The following is a 20263-nucleotide window of genomic DNA, read 5'->3' as shown; positions in this document are numbered from 1 at the left end:
GGAGAAGGCAGCGTGGACTTGCAACCCCCAACACCTGGCTCTTGACAGTCTGAGTTCCTACCTGCAGTGCCCAAACAGTAGTCCCAGCCAGCAGTTTTGTGCAGTATGACCAGGGAACTCAGCAGAATCCAGGGCTTCCTGATTCAAGGTCCTCAAACAAAGAGCCTTGCTGGCCCTGGAGCTCCCCCACCACACCAAGGCAGAGGAACTGAGTCATAGCCCTACACACCACTGGGGTGTAACTCCCACCCCTGACCAACTGGAAAGCTTGGCCTGAATGCCTGGGAAGTTGTATAGACCAGCAACGATCAAGTGAAAAGTAGAGCAAGCAGAGCTGATCATCCGCAGAGCAAAGCCAGTGGCCCCATACAGAAAGGGGACTTGGGGGCACAGGTTGGCCTGAGTCAAGACCACAAAGAAAGTGCCTTTCTGGCACTGGAGCCAGTTCTCTTGCTCCACCCTGGTGGAGAAACTGATTTGTACTTCCACCCATTGCTGAACACAGCTTTTAGCCCACCTGACCAGGGAACCTGCCTGGCCCATCCAACAGCCCTGCTCCCTGTCTACAAAGCAAAACCAGTGGTTTCATCTGGTCAGTGCACAGCCTTGCTTGAGTTAGGTTCCCAAACAATGAGCCATGCAAGCCTTGGGACCCACTCCGCGGCCCTACCAGGAGAGGAAGTTAATTCATAGCCTTACCTGCTGCTGAGTATAGTACACAGTCCCAACCATCTAGGAAGCCAGACCACAGAATCTAGGCAACCACACAGCCCATCCTACAGCCTTGCTTGGGCAGAGAACCAAGTCAGCATCCTATCCAACTATTCTCACCCAGCAACACCCCACCCCCAACCTCAGAGCTTGGGCAGTGGCCTTGCCCTGACAGCAAGTCCCACCTGCTCAAGGATTACTAGCTGACATGTCCAGAAACTCAAACTAAGCAGAGTGGTGAAGAACTGCCTCTGTCACAGCAAACCTGTAAAGTCTCGAAGAGGAGACCACTTACTCAAATGTGCAGATACCAAAGTAAGGAATCAAGGATCATGACACCAAAGAAAATGAATAAAGCCCCACTAACTGACTCTAAATACTAAATAAATGGAGATCTATGAACTGTCAAACAAAGAATTCAGAATAATCCTCTTAAAGAAATTTAGTGAACTATAAGAACACACAGATGACTAAACAAAAATGGGAAAAGCAATGCATGAACAGAACAAGGAGGTGAACAAAGAAAAAGAAACCATCAAAAAACCCAAACAAATCCTGAGCAAAAAAATTTAATGGAGAGCTTCAGAAGCAGATTTGATCATGCAGAAGAATCAATCACTTAAAAGACAGGATGTTTGAAATTATCCAGTCAGAGAGGCAAAAAGAAAAAAGAATGAAAAAGTTTACAAGACCTTTAGGACATAATGAAAAGAAATAATTTCCCAATCATGGGAATTCCAGAAGAAAAGAAAGAAAAAGGAACAGAAAGTATATTTACAGCAATAATGGCTGAAAACTTTCCAAACCTGGGGAGAGAAATGGACATCCAGATTCAATAGGTTAAAGCCAAACAGGGCCACTCTGAGACCCATTATAAGTAAATATATATAAAGAACTCATACAAATCAATAACAAAAAAAAAATTCAATTTAAGAAAATGGGCAGAGGATCTGAATAGACATTTTTCCAAAGAAGACATACACATGGCCAACAGGTACATGAAAAGATACTCCAGGGCACCTGGGTGGCTCAGTCGGTTAAGCATCAATTTCAGCTCAGGTCATGATCTCACAGTTTGTGGGTTCAAGCCCCACATCAGGCTCTGTGCTGGCAGCTCAGAGCCTGGAGCCTGCTATGGATTCTGTGTCTCCCTCTCTCTCTGCCCCTCCCCTGCTTGTGTACTATCTCTCTGTGTCTCAAAAAATGAATAAACATTCTTAAAAATTAAAAGAAGAGATACTCCACATCAGTAATCATCAGGGAAATGTAAATCAAAGCCACAATGAGATGTCACCTCACACAATTTATGCCAATAAATTAGATAACCCCGAAAAAATGGATAAAATCCTAGAAACATACAAAGATAGCTACCATGGCTATCATCAAAAAGACAAGAGAGAACTAGCATTGGCAAGGATGTGGAGAAACGGGAACCCTATGCACTATTGGTGGGAATGTAAATTGGTGCAGCCACTATGGAAAATAATATGGAGGTTCCTCAAACACTTAAAATATGGAGGTTCCAGAACTACCATATCATCCAGCCATCCCACTCCTGGGTATATATACAAAGGAAATGAAAACAGGATCTCATAGAGATATCTGAACTCCTATGTTTATTGCAACATTATTCACAATAGTCAAGATATGGAAACAACCTAAGTGTCCATCAATAGATGAATGGATAAAGAAGATATGGCATATACATACACATACACATAATGGAGTATTACTCAGCCATGAGACAGAAGGAAATCCTGCTGCTTACAACAACATGGATAAACCTTGAGGGCATTATGCTAAATGAAATAGTGGACAGAGAAAGACAAATACTCTATGATATCACTTACATGAGGATCTAAAAAAAGCCAAACTCATGGAAACAGAAAGCATAGTGGTTACCAGGGGCTGGGGAATGCAGAAAATGGTGAGAGGTTGGTCAAAGGGTACAAACTTCCAGTTATAAGATGAATTAAGTTCTAAGGATCTAATGTACAGCATGGTGACTATAGTTAACAATAATGTATTATATGGGATGAGCACTGGGTGTTGTATGGAAACCAATTTGACAATAAACTTCATATATTGAAAAAATTAATTAATTAATTAATTTAAAAAATAATGTATTATATACTTTAATGTTGCTAAGAGAGTAAATCTTAAATGTTTGCACCACAAAACAAATAAATGGTAATTATATGATGTGATGGAAATGTTAACTAACACTTCTATAGTGGTAATCATGTTGCAATATATAAATATAACAAATCAATACATTGTATGCCTTAAGTTTATACTATGTTATATGTCCGTTATATCTCGATAAAGCTGGAAAATAAATACAAATGCAGTTTTTTTCAAATGAAAAGGAAAAGACAAGCCCATCAATAGAAGAAATACAAAAATGTAATAAAATGCAAATAGAAAGTTCCTTTAAGAAAAGAATTCAAGAGCTTTAAAGACCTGAAAAATGTTCAGTCTTCCCAGTAACCAAAGAAATTTAAGTAAAGATAAATGCCAGGGGTTGGCCTTGCACATTGACAAAGGTTAAAAATCATAATATTCATTGTTGACAAAGACGTCGGAAAACAGGCCTTGCATAGAACTCACCAGTGAATTAGCAAAATCTTCTAGAAGGTAGTAGCAATATGTAGATAAAGTCCTTAAATTACTCTTACTTATAATTACAGCTGCATACAAAGTTGTATGTGCAAGAATATCTATTGCAGTATTTTAAAATAATGGGGTATCTGGGTGGCCTAGTTGGTCTTTAAGCATCCAACTCTTGATTTCTGCTCAGGGCATGATCTCACGATTAGTGAAATTGAGTGAGTCATTGGACTCCACACTGACAGCATGGAGCCAACTTAAGGTTTTCTCTCCCTCTCTCTCTGTTCCTCCCCTGCTTGTACATGCGTGCGTGCATGCTTTCTCTCTCTCTCAAAATAAATAAACTTTAAAAATAAAATAAAATAAAATAGCAATTAATCTGAAATAGCCTTATTATTCACAAGTTATTTGTGGTAACAAATATTGTCCTATTTTAGGACACAAATTAATAGGACACAAAATAATAGTGTCCTATTATACAATAGGACACTAAAAAAATTAAAATTACTTTGTAGAAATATACACATTAATTAATGTGAAAAATGTTTATGATGTGTTGTTACATCATAACACATATACAAATCATCTACCATATAGGTTCTTTGTCTTAATATATATCTAAACAGATATGCTGTATATACGATTTGAAAATGTCTGGGTCATGGGATTGTGAGTTATTGTTTTTTATTGTCTTAGTTGTGTTCATCAGTAGTTTCTTATTACTCTGATATTAAAATATTTTTATATAAGCTTAATGTTGCTTTTAAAACTCCAAAAATAAGATCAGACTGTCTTGCTCCACTTTAAGCAAACAAAAGGCTATTACACTCTGTTAAAAGCCCCAATCAATCTCAAATGTTCTATGCTAATGGAGAGTAAACATAACCATAATAACTAAAATTAATGTGTGTATATATGCATGTATATATATATATATAACTATTATAAATACGAGAAGTTGAGACAAGCAAGATGTTAAAAATAGAGTTTAATTTGCTATTTCTAGCAAATACAAAGTAGAAATAAGTGTGTTTAAATAATATGAAGAATATAATTTCTAAGCTGGAATTGATGGCTATATACTATAATTATATTTTACAAAGAAAGTAAATATTTTCTAGTACTACTGAAGGTTTACAAAAATTGGCCATATGTTAGGTTTAAACAGATTTTCAATAAATTCAAAAAAGCATAAACTATGCTGATAACATCCTTTGTCCATGCTCTAATCAAAGGGAAATTAATGATGTGGCTCAGCACTTTAAAACATTTATATAAAGAATTCCTGAGTCTAAGAACATCAGAATTTAAATCTCTATTTTAGAGAACAAGGAAATGAACTTAATATACATAGAAATCTGTGTGATGCAACCAAACAGTTCTTAGGATTAAATTTATAGATTTGAATAAAAAATTAGAAACTACATAAATTAGGGGCACCCGGGCGGCTCAGTCAGTTAAGCTTCTGACTCTTGATTTCGGCTCAGGTCATGATCTCACAGTTCATGAGATCGAGCCCTCCCCATGTCCAGGCTCTGTCCTGCAGCATGGGGCCTGCTTGGGATTCTCTCTCTCTCCCTCTCTCTGCCCTTCCCCCATTCGTGTGGCTCATGTGCATATGCACTCTTTCTCTCTCTCTCTCTCAAAATAAATTAATAAACATTAAATAGAAAAAGAAGCTACTTAAATTAGTTGACTTAAAATTTTAGGAAAATAAAGGTCACAAGGAAGAGCAAAAATAAAAAAAGCAAATAATAAGATAAAGGTAGAAATAAGTAAATTATGACAAAGAACTAATGTTTGCTCTTGGGGAAAATTAACAAGACACAATTATTCCAACTTTAAGAAAAAAACAAAAAGTTACAAATGAAGAAAATAAAGTAACAGATACTTTGTCATAGTTAAATAATAGGACCCAAACTTTTTTAAAACTAAAAAGTTAACTAAAACAAAAGGATAAATGATAGATTTTTAATATTTGCATCAATTATTAGAGGCAAAGGTTTATTTTGTAATATGAAAATTACTCATTCAAATTTAAAAGTAAACTCCAAAATATAAATGATTACAGTTTGAACCGATCTTGTAAAGTTTATTTATCTATTTTATGAGCGAGACTGTGAGCTGTCAGTACAGAGCCCAACATGGGGCTTGATCTCACAAATTGTGAGATTATGACCTGAGCCAAAACTAAGAGCCAGACACAACCAACTGAGCCACCCAGACACCCCTGAACATATATTTTAATGGAAAATGGTAAATGTGGAATCACATTTGCCCTTGCTAATAATCAAAGAAATGGAAATTAAATTCTCCCAAAGCAAACATTTATACTCCCTAACCTTGTAAAAATAAATGTTAAAGGTTCATGAAATCATATTTGAGTTGAATGGGAAATTTAAAATCTTTCAAAATCCAGAAACTATTCATGCATTTTAATGGCTAGTCTCCCTCCTGGGAGTTTATCCCCAGGAAATAACACAACTGGGGAGGAAAATTATAGTCCTACATATGTTCTTAAAATGTAAACAAAACTGTGGACCATTTAAGTCTATGGGAAAATGTGGCACATCAGCTCTATAGTATGTTATGCTATACGATAAGTACTGTACAGAGCCATGGATACATATTTATGAGAAAAGTTAGCTGAAAGAGGGCAGAATATAAAATGTTTACACGTATTACTTGAACCATGTAAAAGACGAATGCCTTTTAAGAAACAAAACAGAAAGGAAAAAGGAAAAATCAATTACTTCTATATTAAAATATTAAGATTCTAGGGGCGCCTGGGTGGCGCAGTCGGTTAAGCGTCCGACTTCAGCCAGGTCACAATCTCGCGGTCCGTGAGTTCGAGCCCCGCGTCAGGCTCTGGGCTGATGGCTCGGAGCCTGGAGCCTGTTTCTGATTCTGTGTCTCCCTCTCTCTCTGCCCCTCCCCCGTTCATGCTCTGTCTCTCTCTGTCCCAAAAATAAATAAAAAACGTTGAAAAAAAAAAAATTTAAGATTCTAATTTTTAATATTATTTTCTCTTAAAGATAAAATTAACTCAATGTGGATTTTGATTGAATATTTGCTTTACAATTTACAAGTAATAAATAAAAAATCTAAACTGGTTGAGTGAATTGCAACGATCACTCTGCTTTCTTCCACAGATTGTAGTAGAAGAATTCCTAGAAGATATAAATAACATCCTGAACTCCGGTGAAGTGCCCAATTTATTTGAAAAGGATGAACTGGAACAGGTTTTAGCAGCCACCAGACCACGAGCAAAAGAAGTAGGAATTTCCGAGGGGAATAGAGATGAGGTAGGACACAATGGTGATAGGCTTTACTAAAACACAAAGTTGTGTTAGCCTTTTTTTCTTTTTCTTTTAATGATCTACATCTCCCTTTGAGGAGTCCATGGATGGATTTTTGCCCCAAATATAATTGTCTTCCTTTGTAATTCTATGTATTTTACTTCCTACATTCGAAGCATTGCTACACCAGACTTCCAGAAAGATCAGTGGGAAGCAGAAAACAGAATCCCTACTGCCCCATGGATGTCAGAGCCTTGTCCAAACAGGACAGTTTGCCTTATCCTTCTTTAAACACAGATGTATTTCACACGTCCTCAGTGCCCTGCCTGAGGAATCCAGTATTTTGGATCCCCTTGCCTATTCGCAAGGTTATAGCACCTAAAACAGAAATGGATTCCCCCACCTCTCCCCAGCCAGCCCCATCTCGGAAACAACCCAGCTCCTGTCCTCTCCCGTTTCTCCACCACGGTGCTAGATTCTGTGCACTGCCATCGGTCTACCCTAGTGTTTCCCCTTGCTTGTACACCTTTAATTTTTTTGACCATTCTTTCTTATGTGTTTTCTTCTGTATCCTTTCGTGAGATCTCTTCTGCTAGGTCAGGGCTTCTAAGTACAGACAGCAGGGTCTACTTCAGCTGACGTAAGCAGAAAGGGCTTTATCTGAGGAACACAGAATCACTGAGAGAGCCCAAGAAAGGGACTCTAGGCTAAATTCCTCAGAACGAATATGAGATGCAATTGGTAGATGTCAGCGGTCAGGGAAGCTGCTGAAGCAGGAAGCCACTGAACCGATCAGCATGTTGCTGCTTCAGCTGCCAGCTCCAAAGCCACGTGACCCCAGCCAGGTCAGAAAGCGGTGGAAATAAGGAGCCACATCAGAGATAGTTCTCCGGGTCCACGCCCCTTCTGCTAGACTCTGCACCTGCACACATAGTGGCTACCTTGCCCCGTCTCTCTTTCTTCCCGTGCCTTCTACCCCAAAGCAAAAACCTGTATGACTACCTCTCTCCACTTTATTCTAGGAGCCTCCTTAAATACACTGATGAGAAGGACCTACATCACATCCAGAACCCAAGTTGCAATGGAGTCCACAAAATGTCATTTTTAATCTTTCCAGAGGGGTCAGAACGGACATTGAAAAAAACAGTTCACATATCTACTACACTAACGCCAGTTTTATCTGATATTGGTAGACCCAGAGGCAGTAGCTAACACTTGTTGTCATTGTTACTTCACCCTTATTTTAAATTGAAAAATATCTTTTGTCAGGTGTTTCAGCACTTTATCAGCAGAGTCCGTCAGAAGCTGCACATCGTTCTCTGTATGAGCCCTGTGGGGGAGGCCTTCCGGTCCCGGTGCCGAATGTTCCCATCCCTTGTGAACTGCTGCACTATTGATTGGTTTGTCCAGGTTGGTGACATCCCAGGATACCTCTTTGGGAAGATGGATTCACTTGGTTTTAAAGGGGTAACACATTGTCCAAGAATAACTCAGGTGTACCTGCATTGGCTTTAAAGCCCACTAGGAATTTACTCATATACAAGGGATAACTATGATAGTCATTGAACAAAGGCTAAACAGAATTTCTAAAGGAAGAGGAGACTATTGAATTTAGCAATGTAGAAATTATTGGTCATCTTGACAAGAGCGGTTTCAGTGGAGTGATGAGGAGAAGGTTCAAGAGAGAAGAGAGGAGAGGAATCAGGCAGTGAACGTAGGCAACTCTTTCAAGGAGTTTTTCCCCGAAAGAACACCAAGAGATGGCTAGTAGCTACAGGGGTACATGAAGTGAAAAGTGTTTTTAAGTGGGAAGCACAAATAACACATATGTGTGCTGCTAGAAACGATCCAGAAAAGAAATCTGTTGATGGAGCCAATGCCAATGCGTAGGCAAGAAGAGATGGGATTGAGTCATCAGTGCAGGGGCTGGTCTCCGCAGGGAGCATGCACAGTGTAGCCCAGAGAAACAGGAAGGAGGGCAGAGTATATGAGCACAGAGACAGGGAGATGGATAGATGTGGGGGTGAGAGCATGCTTAAGTTCTGTTTTCTTTGCTTCTGTTTCCTTTGGTGATGTGGGAAGCAAGGTCATCAGCTGGGAATGAAGTGGAAAGAGGAAGTGTTAGCAGTCTGTAGAAGCACTTATGGGCTGCACCAAGAACCCACTCAAGCCAGCTGTCACTAATTTAAAGTGAGGCCAATCGGCATGGTTGTGTGTTTCTCTCTAGCCATGCTCCACTACACAGTCACAGACATGGGGTAACAGAGAGTTGTATTTGACCAAGTTTCAGGTGAGCACAAAGAAACAAGAAAGAAGCAAAGAAGTTGAGGCGAAGAGGAGGGTGATTATAATGATGGACCCAAAGTCCTGCATGATGTAATGGACCTGCGTAATAAACAGAGTAAGGACATGAGGTCCTCGTATTGTATGTGATTGTATTCATGGGATTATTCCGAATACACCCAATCATTTATTCATTCAATTAACAAATACTGGTTGAACAACTTCCAAGTGCCAGGCAGTGTGCAGATAGCAAATGCAGACCCAGAACCCCCTCTAGTGAACCCAGCCATTCAGTTCATTAAATATTATAGACATGAGGAAGAGTTAGTTAGGTAAAATGGGGGACAAAGCAAGGAAGAGTTCCAAAGAAATACATTTTCTTGTTAAAATGTACACTGTAGAAATGAGCAACCTATTTTCCAAATTATATCTTTATTTACAGTGGCCTAGAGAAGCACTTCTTTCTGTATCAAAGACATTTTTCTCCAGCGTTGATGCTGGAAAAGAAGAAATGAAAGAAAAGCTTTCCCTCATGTGTGTGAACATTCACTTGAGCGTCTCCAATATGGCAGAACGCTATTACATGGAGCTCCGGAGACGGTACTACACAACGCCCACCTCCTACCTGGAACTCATCAATCTTTTCCTGACTATGCTGAGTGAAAAAAAGAAGCAGTTGGTTTCAGTAAGTTTAATATTATCAAAAAAAAAATTTTTTTTTTGCTTGAAGTCAAAACTTGCCAGAATGAGTGGAAGATCTACATACCATCTTACCTGCTGGAGCCTTCTCTATCCTGACATGTGCCCTTAACAACCCACAGCAGACAAAAAAAAAGTGTCTCATGCTGTCAGCCCAAAGACCTTCCCCTTCCTTGATATTTATATTTTTTGTACTGTCATTTACATGAGTGTGCCTCAGTAGTAGTGGGCATCAAAGGTAAGCAGTGAATTAGACATCTCTGTAGTATTTAATAAGAACCTTTTGTTAAGCAGTAGAGATGGAGTTTGCTGATCTATCGTGTGTCAGTATTTCCCATTAAGAGCAAGGACTTCAGGGGCACCTGGGTGGCTCAGTCAGTTAAGTGACTGACTCTTGGTTTCAGTTCAAGTCATGATCTCACGGTTCGTGGGTTCAAGCCCCACATCAGGTTCCATGCTGACAGTGTGGAGCCTGCTTGGGATTATTTCTCTCTCCCTCTCTCTCTGCCCCTCCCCTGGTCATGCTTGCTGTCTTCTCTAGATAGATAGATAGATAGATAGATAGATAGATAGATAGATAGATAGATATAGATAGATATCTATTTTTTTTTTAAAGAGTAAGGACTTCAGTGTCAGCCAGGCTATATACAACTTATGTTCTGCCTCTTTCTTGCTACACAACCTTGAGCACATTTTGTAACTTCACTAGGTCTTAGTAGAAAATAAGGATAGAGGGGCGCCTGAGTGGCTCAGTCAGTTGAGCATCCAACTTTGGCTCAGGTCATGATCTCACAGTTCATGAGTTCAAGCCCCACATTGGACTCTATGCTGACAGCTCAGAGCCTGGAGCCTGCTTCGGATTCTGTGTCTCCCTCTCTCTCTCTGCCCCGCCCTTGTTCATGCTCGCTCTCGCTCTCTCTCTCTCTCCCTCTCTCTCTCAAGAATAAATAAACATTAAAAAACATTTAAAAAAAGAAAAAAAGAAAATAAGGGTAGAACTACCCTATGACCCAGCAATTATACTACTAGATTTACCCAAAGGATACAAAAATGCTGATGCAAAGGGGCACATGCAACCCAATGTTTATAGCAGCACTATCAGCAATAGCCAAAGTATGGAAAGAGCCCAAATATCCACCAACTGATGAATAGATAAAGATGTGGTATATGTATACAATGGAATATTACTCGGTGATCAAGAAGAATGAAATCTTGCCATTTGCAACAACATGGATGGAACTAGAGTGTATTATGCTAAGCGAAATAAGTCAGTCAGAGAAAGATAAATATCATCTCATTTCACTCATATGTGGAATTTAAGAAAGAAAACAGATGAACATAGGGGAAGGGAAGGAAATAAGATAAAAACAGAGAGGGAAGCAAACCATAAGAGACTCTTAAATACAGAGAACAAACTGAGGGTTGCTAGAGGGGTGTTGGGTGGGGAGAGGAGCTAAATGGGTGATGGGCATTAAGGAGGGCACTTGTTGAGATGAGCACTCGGTGTCATATGTAAGTGATGAATCACTAAATTTTACTCCTGAAGTCATTATTACACTATATGTTAACTAACTTGGATTTAAATGAAGTAAAATAAAATAAAATAAAATAAAATAAAATAAAATAAGAAATATCTATATCCACCCCTTGGATTGTTGTGGAATTTAAATAAAATACTGTTTGCTAAGTACTTGGAATATGATCTGACACACATGAGGTGCTCAGGAAATAGTGGCTGCCATCATCATCACCACTTTCAGGCTATTAACCTGAAATTTTCAACACTTCAAACAAAATAAAAATAGAAGTATATACCATTAAGATATTTTTAATATTTTTCAGAGGGTTTTTACCTGGTAAATAAATGCATGCTTTGTATAACAACTTGATAAATATTTTGAAACCTGTCAGTTTGAACCAGACTTTCTGACTCACCTTCAAAAACTAGTTATTCCCAGTGTTTCCTCTACCAGGTACCACCCATTGATCCTAGTCAAAAGTTCCTTACCACTGGGAAGTAGGGTTCAGATCCAGCAACCAGAGCTAAGTCCCCAGAACACTGTCTCCTAGAACACTGACAAGTTCTCAGCTCTGTCCACCCATCTTGAGGAAACAGGTTCCTAGATATGTGGCCTCCAGGAATTCCTGTCTGAACTTGTCCCTCGTTCATTCAGCATGCTGCCAAGCTGCCCAGCTGAGGGGATAAAAATAATACAGTAGGGGCCCTCAGCCAGCCCACAGTCCAGTGACATGCCAACTGCTGTGACTAGGGGGCATGGATCCAGACTCACCATGGTGAATGTCATGCTCATTTCCTAGAGTTCTGTTACCTGAAGATTTCTGTATGTTCACAGTTTTAAGCATTACAAACTGATTTACCAATTCTGTAGATGTAAAATTCTAGTACATGAGTAAGGGATGCCAGGAAACTTACAGTTTGTAGTTATAGTTAGTAACAGATATTTTTATTGTCATCTAGGCACGTGACCGGGTGAAGAATGGTCTCACTAAGCTATTAGAAACCAATGTACTAGTAGATAAAATGAAATTAGAGCTTTCAGCTTTAGAGCCTATCCTTTTTCAAAAATCACAAGATGTTGAAGCCCTGATGGAAAAATTGGCAGTGGATCAAGAAAATGCCGATCAGGTATGCTACGTTAACCAACATTGTGGGCGAGAAGGCTTTGACCACCAACTTATCACTTATATATCATGCATGAGATTGGATTTTTTTTTATTTTATATGTAATGAAAATAATTAAGTGATAGATTTAGCAATGCTTTTAAGTTGTGAAAAATCTACCCTCCATAAATACATTCTCCCTGAGAATGAGAGAACCCAATGAGTGGACAGAGGATGGTGAGAAAAGTACCCCCCACAAATAAAAAGGAACAGATTCATCTCCAAAGAAGGAACCGTTTGTTCCAATAATTTCAGCTCAGTTATCCTATCAACGTATAAGATGGACAAAGGAGGGCATAAAATGCAACATAGCAAATTCTCTTTCATTATTGGTATAATCCAAAGGGGCAAATATGACTCATTATCATTGGCTTTGTTTTTAAACATTGAAATTCAAATATTGAAGGATGCCTGGGTGGCTCAGTCAGTTAGGCATCCAACTTCGGCTCAAGGAATGATCTTGCAGTTTGTGAGTTTGAGCCCGCGTTGGGCTCTGTGCTGACAGCTCAGAGCCTGGAGCCTGCTTCGGATTCTGTGTCTCCCTCTCTCTCTGCCTCTCTCTCTCTCTCTCTCTCTCTCAAGAATAAATAATAACACTTTTTAAAAAATTAAGAAAACAACAAATATTGAACCCACCTAAGTAGATGTGTTTCAATGGCTAGGTCCGTAGCATTGTGCAAGAAGATGAAGCGACGGCAAAAGTGAAAGCTGAAGAGACCCAAGCAATAGCTGATGATGCTCAAAGAGACCTTGAAGAAGCTCTACCTGCACTTGATGCTGCTAATAAAGCACTGGATTCCTTAGATAAAGCAGATATATCTGAGATCAGAGTTTTTACAAAGCCCCCAGATATGGTCATGACTGTTATGGAAGCAATTTCTATTCTCTTGAATGCCAAGTGAGTAATTCAGAGTCACATGTTCCCAGAATGTATGGTGGAATTTCCTTGGTGTTTTTCTACATTGTCATTAATATGTTCTCATTCTCTTTTCCACCTTCTCATGGATGTGGTCAGTCATTCAACAAATGGATTCAACAAGCATTTTTTGGAACATCTGTTTTGTGATAGATGATGGAAGATCTGAAGCTCTTCTCTCTGAGGCACATATAGTATAGTGGGGAGACAAACATGAAAAATAATAATTTCAAGACATGTGAGATTTGCATAGTAGTAGGAGTTCAAAAAAAAAAGAGTGCTCATGGAGAGGTGTGAGCAGGTTTTTGGGAGAAGATGCTCAGGAGGAGAGTGAGACCATGGGGAGAGCTCAGGGACATTTGATGCTCATGGAATGGACTGAGACAGTGATTGCATCATGCAAGGTCTTGTATTTCAACCTGAAGATAGGTAGTTTTCAAACCTTCTTTACTAATACACATTTTTTCCAATAAAAATTGTAAGAAATATTTCTATGTAAAACCAACCAAGCAAGGGTAGAGGACCCAGAGGACCCCCGCCCAGCTTCCCTGCTCACTCTCTGGCCAGCACCTCAGTAGGGCCTGGGAGTTCTTCAAAGCATGGATGAACAGCTCCAACCAGAGGGGACTGAGAACCATTGAATATTTTCGACATGATTGGATTTTCTTGTGAGAAAGACCAACTTGGCAAAAGCTCACAAGGGGCAAGTTTGGCTGAGAGACATAAAACCATTTAGAAGGTGATTGTAGTGTCCTGGCAAGAGATTTTAAGGGTCTAAACTAAGGCAAATGAGGTAAAAAGAATGTGAGTGCCAGGGCATTGTAAGAATAAAACTATTATTTCCATAATGTCTTACATTTCTAAAACTATGATTTGATCATTCTTTTCTCTACCAAAACTGGGTTGTTTGAAACATGAGTCAACCAATTACTGTCTCACCAGGAATTGTGGTATACTTAACTACCAATTACTGGAATTAGAGTATGGAGATTAAAACTACCCACTAATTAGGATAATATCTTAGTGTTCTCAGAAGAACACATTTCTTTTGTTCTTAAATCACTTTATTACAGTGCTATTAACATCATGTCTGTCTTTCAGACCTGATTGGCCAACAGCAAAGCAACTTCTTGGTGACTCTAACTTTCTAAGAAGACTTCTAGAATATGATAAGGAAAATATAAAGCCTCAGATATTGGCCAAACTTCAGAAGTATATTAACAATCCTGATTTTGTGCCTGAAAAAGTAGAGAAAGTGTCCAAAGCATGTAAATCCATGTGCATGTGGGTAAGAGCGATGGATCTATACTCTAGGGTAGTCAAAGAAGTCGAACCAAAGAGACAAAAACTCCGTGCTGCACAGGTATATTATTTGTGTTGTAATATTTAATAGAATTAAAGGCCATAATCATTAATCATTCTAGCTCCTGTGACTTTACACAATATAGACAACAGTGCTCTTGAAAATTAGTTTTTGTTGTAAAAAATAGCTGGTGAAGATTATTTTTTTCAGGAATGACCTCTAAAATCAGCCCTTCCGCAGCATAGAAGAAAAATGAGTCCTTAGTATATTCATATCATCAGTCTGATGGTATTTTTGAGGTGCCATTCAGCTCTAGCATCTGATGCTCTGTGTTGCATTTGCTAATACTAACCCCCCCCCCCAACTCTATGGTGTCATCTGAGGTTCTAAAACCTGCTTAAGCTACAGTTGGATGTGAGGTCCCAAGCAGAACGAAGAATGCTCATTGATGGAGCAGGTTACTGAAAGGACCATGGCTACAGAGCTGGGGCAGCCAATTTTTCTATGAAGATACAGATAGGAGATGTTTTAAGTTTTGCTGCTATGTGGTCTCTGTTGCAATTACTGAACTCTGCAGTTGCAGCACAGAAACAGCCATCAATAACACATACATGAGTAAGCATGGCTGTGTTCCTATGTCGCTTTATTTATACACCCAAGAATTGAGTTTATACAGTTATCATCTGTCATGAAATGTTCTTCTTTTAATTTTCCCCCAACCATTTAAAAATGTAAAACCAATCTGAGCTTGCTAACTGTATAAAAATGGGCAGCAGGCTGAATCTGGTTTGTAGACCCAGCTCTAGAGAACTATTCAGGAAAGATTAGTTTTCCCTGTTGTGTGAATATTTCATTCATTTCATCATTTAAAGTTAATCCACTGTATTAACTAGTTAATCTCAAATGCTTGGAGGTTAAAGTACAGCAGTTCATCTGTTTCTCTATTCCTTCGATGATTTATTTTATTGGGTTTTGGTTTGGTTCTGTTTACTTCCACTCATATATTTCGTTTTATATTTGTTTTAACTTTGTATACATATCAAAGCTTTTGAGACACAAAAAAGAGAACACAAATCCTATTTTTTTAAGAATCTATTATAAATGGACAAATTTTACCTTCTTTGGAAAATCCTTGGATTTTCATTTTAAATATTTACTTCATTTTATTAGGCTGAACTTGATATCACAATGGCTACTCTGAGAGAAAAGCAAGCCTTGCTAAAAAAAGTGGAAGATCAAATACAGGCCTTACAAGACAAATATGACAAAGGGGTGAACGAGAAAGAAAGTCTGGGTAAGTAACATAAAATTTATGTTCGTCAGGAGATGCCTGCTTTTTTTATTTTTTAAAGAATCTTTTTTAATGTTTACATATTTTTGAGAGAGACAGAGGGCAAGCGGGGGAGAGGCAGAGAGAGACGGAGACACAGAATCCAAAGCGGGCTCCAGGCTGTGAGCTGTCAGCACAGAGCCTGACGCGGGGCTCAAACCCATGAGCCGCGAGATCACGACCTGAGTCGAAGTCAAGACACTTAACCGACTGAGCCACCCAGGCGTCCCAGGAAATGCCTGCTTTTTAAAAATAGAAGGAGTTTTTGGGTAGTTAGATCTCAGCTTCCACCCAACATAGAGGACGTATTTGCCCTCGATGTACTGCACTGGCCCTTCTAGTGCAAAATTAGAAGAACCGCATATATTGTATCCGTTCAGCTCCTGTATGGAAGGCTTGTTGGGACATGTTACATTATAACACAAGCAACATATGAATTTGATCCTGAAGAGAAATACTACGCTGACACAGAGAGAGCCATCTTCAGCCAGAGTAATGGAGTAATGAAAAGGAGCTCTTTGCTTAGAGGGGGCAAACTTGGACTTGGCCCTGAAATGGAAAATAATGCTGAATTGGTGTGAGGTTTCATAGACATGTATTGACAATGCCACTATAAACAAAAGCAGGTGAATAAACATCTTATATTTTAGGAAAATACTGAATAACATAAGTTGATTTTCTTAAAATTTTCTAGCAAAAACTATGGCCCTGACAAAAGCACGTCTGATACGTGCAGGAAAGCTGACGGCTGCGCTAGAAGATGAGCAAGTTCGATGGGAAGAAAGCATCCAGAAATTCAATGAGGAGATATCAAATATCATTGGGAATGTGTTTATAGCAGCAGCTTGTGTAGCCTATTATGGGGCCTTCACAGCCCAGTATAGGCAATCGGTGAGTAAACTCCCTTTCTGGGAGGTGAGAAGCAGCTGGAACTGGCAGAGGCAGAGTTGGGGGGATCATTTTTCCATTTTTCTGATTTTATAGGGGGCCCTCCACTGTGAAGGTTCTCCATGTTGGAAACTTACACACTCCACAGCCCTCCACCTCCCCCGCCAGCCAGCAATGGTTTACCCCTAGGATTTCCTGAACACATTCCTTCCTTTCCTTTTCTCCTTAGAAAGTTAGTCATCACTTCCTTAATAGCTCAAGAACCTGGGGGGAAAAGAGAGGGGCAGGGAGATACCGCCCTTCATGGTCAGAAGCAGCATGGAAAGTCAGCCAGGATGAAGTATTCTGAACGGGCACGACTGCTACAATGGGCTAGGCAATGGGAAGGAGCAGGAAACTAAATTATTTGGAGAGATTTTCAGGCCATGTTTATGAAATGCTTCCTATAAAGGTTTCACCCTTGTCCATGGGTTCTAAAACCTAATCAGTGCAGGACCGTAGATTCCACAGGAGCTCAGGGGTCATCTGGTACCATGTGGGTGGTGCCAATGATGCTTTTCGACTGTCCCACTCATGGAAGGAGGTAGCATGCTAACAACCCTCTGCCCCGTCTTCTAATTGCTAGTAGCATTATGATACTAGCCATTGTGATAACTCCAACTTTTTCACATGCTTTCAGACTCTCCCAAGGGGACAGTACACCCCTGGTTGAAGACTACTGTGACAACATTTGTCGTTTATACCTGAGAAAACTGAGGTTCAGACAAGGGGAGTGACGTGCTCAAAGCCACAGCTAGTTTATGGTATAGTTCTAGGCCCCAGGTCTCCTGATTGTCGGTCTTCTTGTGTCCTGTGCTTTGATGCCAGGATGCATGTGGAAACCGGTAGAACTTACTTTTAACCGTGACATGTTGTGTGTATCCTCATTTACTGAGTGTTCCTGACTCTGTACAAGTAACCTTTCCTCCTCCCACAGCTTATAGAATACTGGATCCAGGACTGTCTGTCTCTGGAGATCCCAATCAATCCTTCCTTCAGTCTCATTAACATTCTTGGTGATCCCTACAAAATACGGCAGTGGAACACTGATGGGCTGCCCCGTGACATGATATCAACAGAAAATGGCATTTTGGTTACTGAAGGGAGACGATGGCCTTTGATGATTGACCCCCAGGATCAGGTGTGTAACAAATGCTTCAGATGAAGAGCAGCCTCCCACCTCCGCTTAATGTTGTGCTGTCTGTTCCAAATTCTAAAAGTGGACTTGAACACTCTTGCAAGATTTTGGGGGTTTAGATCTAGAAGGGAATTTGGAAGTCTTCAAGTCCAAGTTCCTCATCTTGGGTTGGCAGAAGGGGAAGGGGAAGAGTCCAGCTGCTCTGCATACTTGATTTTGATTGGCTTTGTTTAGGGGGTTGACCATTTGTTTTCTGGTTTCTATGGGAGCAGAAATTCATTCCTATAGAGTCCTTGTTCCTAAGAGGTCTGAAGAATCAGAATGAAGGCAGGGTAGGATAGATTTTACTGCAAGCCTGCCTGGAATTTACAGAATCCCATTATCTGACTCCTAAGTCCATGGATCATACTGTTCTAAGTGGAGTTTAGGAAAGGGAACTGTTGTCAGAACAAGGAAGACAAGCTTGAATACCTCAGGGATGGACTTTTCCCCTAGATGTGTCTGTTCTTCATTTGTTCCAAATTTGAATGAAAGGAAGAGTCCAAAACACTGCAGTTTAAAGGGCATTTTTATTTGTAGGGGGCAGGATAGTATTTTTCTTTTCTTTTCTTTTCTTTTCTTTTTTTTATCTTTCAAACCTGTTTCCAGGTTGAGCAAAATTTCTAAACTTTAGTCTAAAAACTTCCGCTTTCTAGTCATTTATAAAACTCTAAGTCAAATATCCTGCTCTGTGCTTTCTCATACAGGCAAACCGTTGGATAAGGAACAAGGAAAGCAAAAGTGGTTTAAAGATCATTAAGCTTACGGATACTAATTTCTTGCGTACCCTTGAAAATTCAATCCGACTTGGTTTACCTGTCTTACTGGAAGAGGTTTGCTTTTCACTTTTCTTGGGTTAGTCCCCAACTTATAGACCATATCTGAAATCCTACACAGGTCACACTTGCATTGCCCTGGAAATGCCAGTCAGTTCCATTGGCAAATTGGTCAAACCAATTGCTTTGCCTACGAAACCATATACTATCACATGGGGAGCAATCTGTTGACTGAATGATTTTTCTGATTCCAGACAATGTTTTGGTGTTAAGTGGGATGGGCTCTGTTTTCTGACACTGCTGATTCTTAAACCTCACTGCAGCCCTTGATGGTTGACTGCCATGGAAGTGTAACACAGTAATGCCATCAGGCCATCAGGGACTGTCCACCCACACACGCTGATGATGTGAAGCCAACAAAACACTCCAATGGGTGTAAATATCATTTTCTACCCTTCTGGCCTTGGCCAACACAGGAGGGTTCTGTAATGGGTCCTAAGCCCTCACTCAAACCCTGAAGTTACAGGGGAGGGCAAAGTCTCCCAAAATCGTTGATGCAGTTATGTTAGCCCCAAACTGGATTCTTAAACCCCAGTTTACCTGGTAACACAGGAAGCCCTTGGGGAATTTCTTCTCTCATGGCAAGGGACAAAAGACTTTCAATGATGTTCTGCCACTGAACAGCAGAGCCTTGTAACTGTAGCTGAGTGCTTTGGGGAGCAGGGGGTGGTCCCTTGGTCAGCACGCCAGCTAGAACAGGATACTCTGACCAGGCCCTTCCTGCTTTCTGTGACTTGGAATCATTAGCCTTATGCACCTAGCTGCTTTCTCCATTTGTAAGGTGGAATATTCCAACTTTGTCTTCACCCCTCCGTGGGTGTGCAATCAGGTGAGCCGATCTCAACCAGCATTTTTTAATGAAATAGGATAGATTTTTAAGAGCACAAAATTGTATCATGGGTAGTAAGGGAAGTTTTATCTCATAAACTTTTGTTTTAAGAAAACGTACATCCTTGGGCATCATGTCACAGTATGAAATGGATTTGTTAACTGTGGATTACAGTCAAATTTTGACAGCTCCTAGGCCATGGGCCCCTACCACATACATCCTGACATAAAGATGTTTGTCGTGGGGTCCGAGAGCAGTGTCTGCATGCCCAGGTTCTTACCAACCATCAAATCTGCTTTGAGGGAAAGAAAGTAACTATCATACAGAATAGAGGTCCACAAACTTTTTCTGTACAGAGCCAGACATTTTAGTTTTGGGGAGGTGGCCACATACAGTCTCTGCAAACATTATTCAAATAGCCTTCTTCGGGGGCGCCTGGGTGGCGCAGTCGGTTAAGCGTCCGACTTCAGCCAGGTCACGATCTCGCGGTCCGTGAGTTCGGGCCCCGCGTGGGGCTCTGGGCCGATGGCTCGGAGCCTGGAGCCTGCTTCCGATTCTGTGTCTCCCTCTCTCTCTGCCCCCTCCCCCGTTCATGCTCTGTCTCTCTCTGTCCCAAAAATAAATAAAAAACGTTGAAAAAAAAAACAAAACAAATAGCCT

At 40.1% G+C, this 20263-nt stretch overlaps 1 protein-coding gene across 3 annotated transcripts in view; it reads left to right on the top strand.

Annotated features, from left to right (window-relative positions):
- DNAH6 (dynein axonemal heavy chain 6) overlaps positions 1–20263 on the top strand; it is a 254336-nt gene that overhangs the window by 167248 nt on the left and 66825 nt on the right. For all 3 annotated transcript variants that reach the window (XM_058683523.1, XM_058683522.1, XM_058683525.1), the window contains exons 47-56: positions 6474–6626; positions 7890–8030; positions 9346–9588; positions 12082–12249; positions 12948–13183; positions 14303–14564; positions 15675–15798; positions 16529–16725; positions 17699–17902; positions 18646–18771. In XM_058683523.1, coding sequence (XP_058539506.1) covers positions 6474–6626; positions 7890–8030; positions 9346–9588; positions 12082–12249; positions 12948–13183; positions 14303–14564; positions 15675–15798; positions 16529–16725; positions 17699–17902; positions 18646–18771 — 1854 coding nt within the window. The remainder of the gene's footprint in view (positions 1–6473; positions 6627–7889; positions 8031–9345; positions 9589–12081; positions 12250–12947; positions 13184–14302; positions 14565–15674; positions 15799–16528; positions 16726–17698; positions 17903–18645; positions 18772–20263) is intronic.

This window comes from Neofelis nebulosa, chromosome 9, assembly GCF_028018385.1.
Source record: "Neofelis nebulosa isolate mNeoNeb1 chromosome 9, mNeoNeb1.pri, whole genome shotgun sequence".
In the NCBI taxonomy this organism is placed as follows: Eukaryota; Metazoa; Chordata; class Mammalia; order Carnivora; family Felidae; genus Neofelis; species Neofelis nebulosa.
This window is presented reverse-complemented; position numbering and strand designations above follow the sequence as displayed.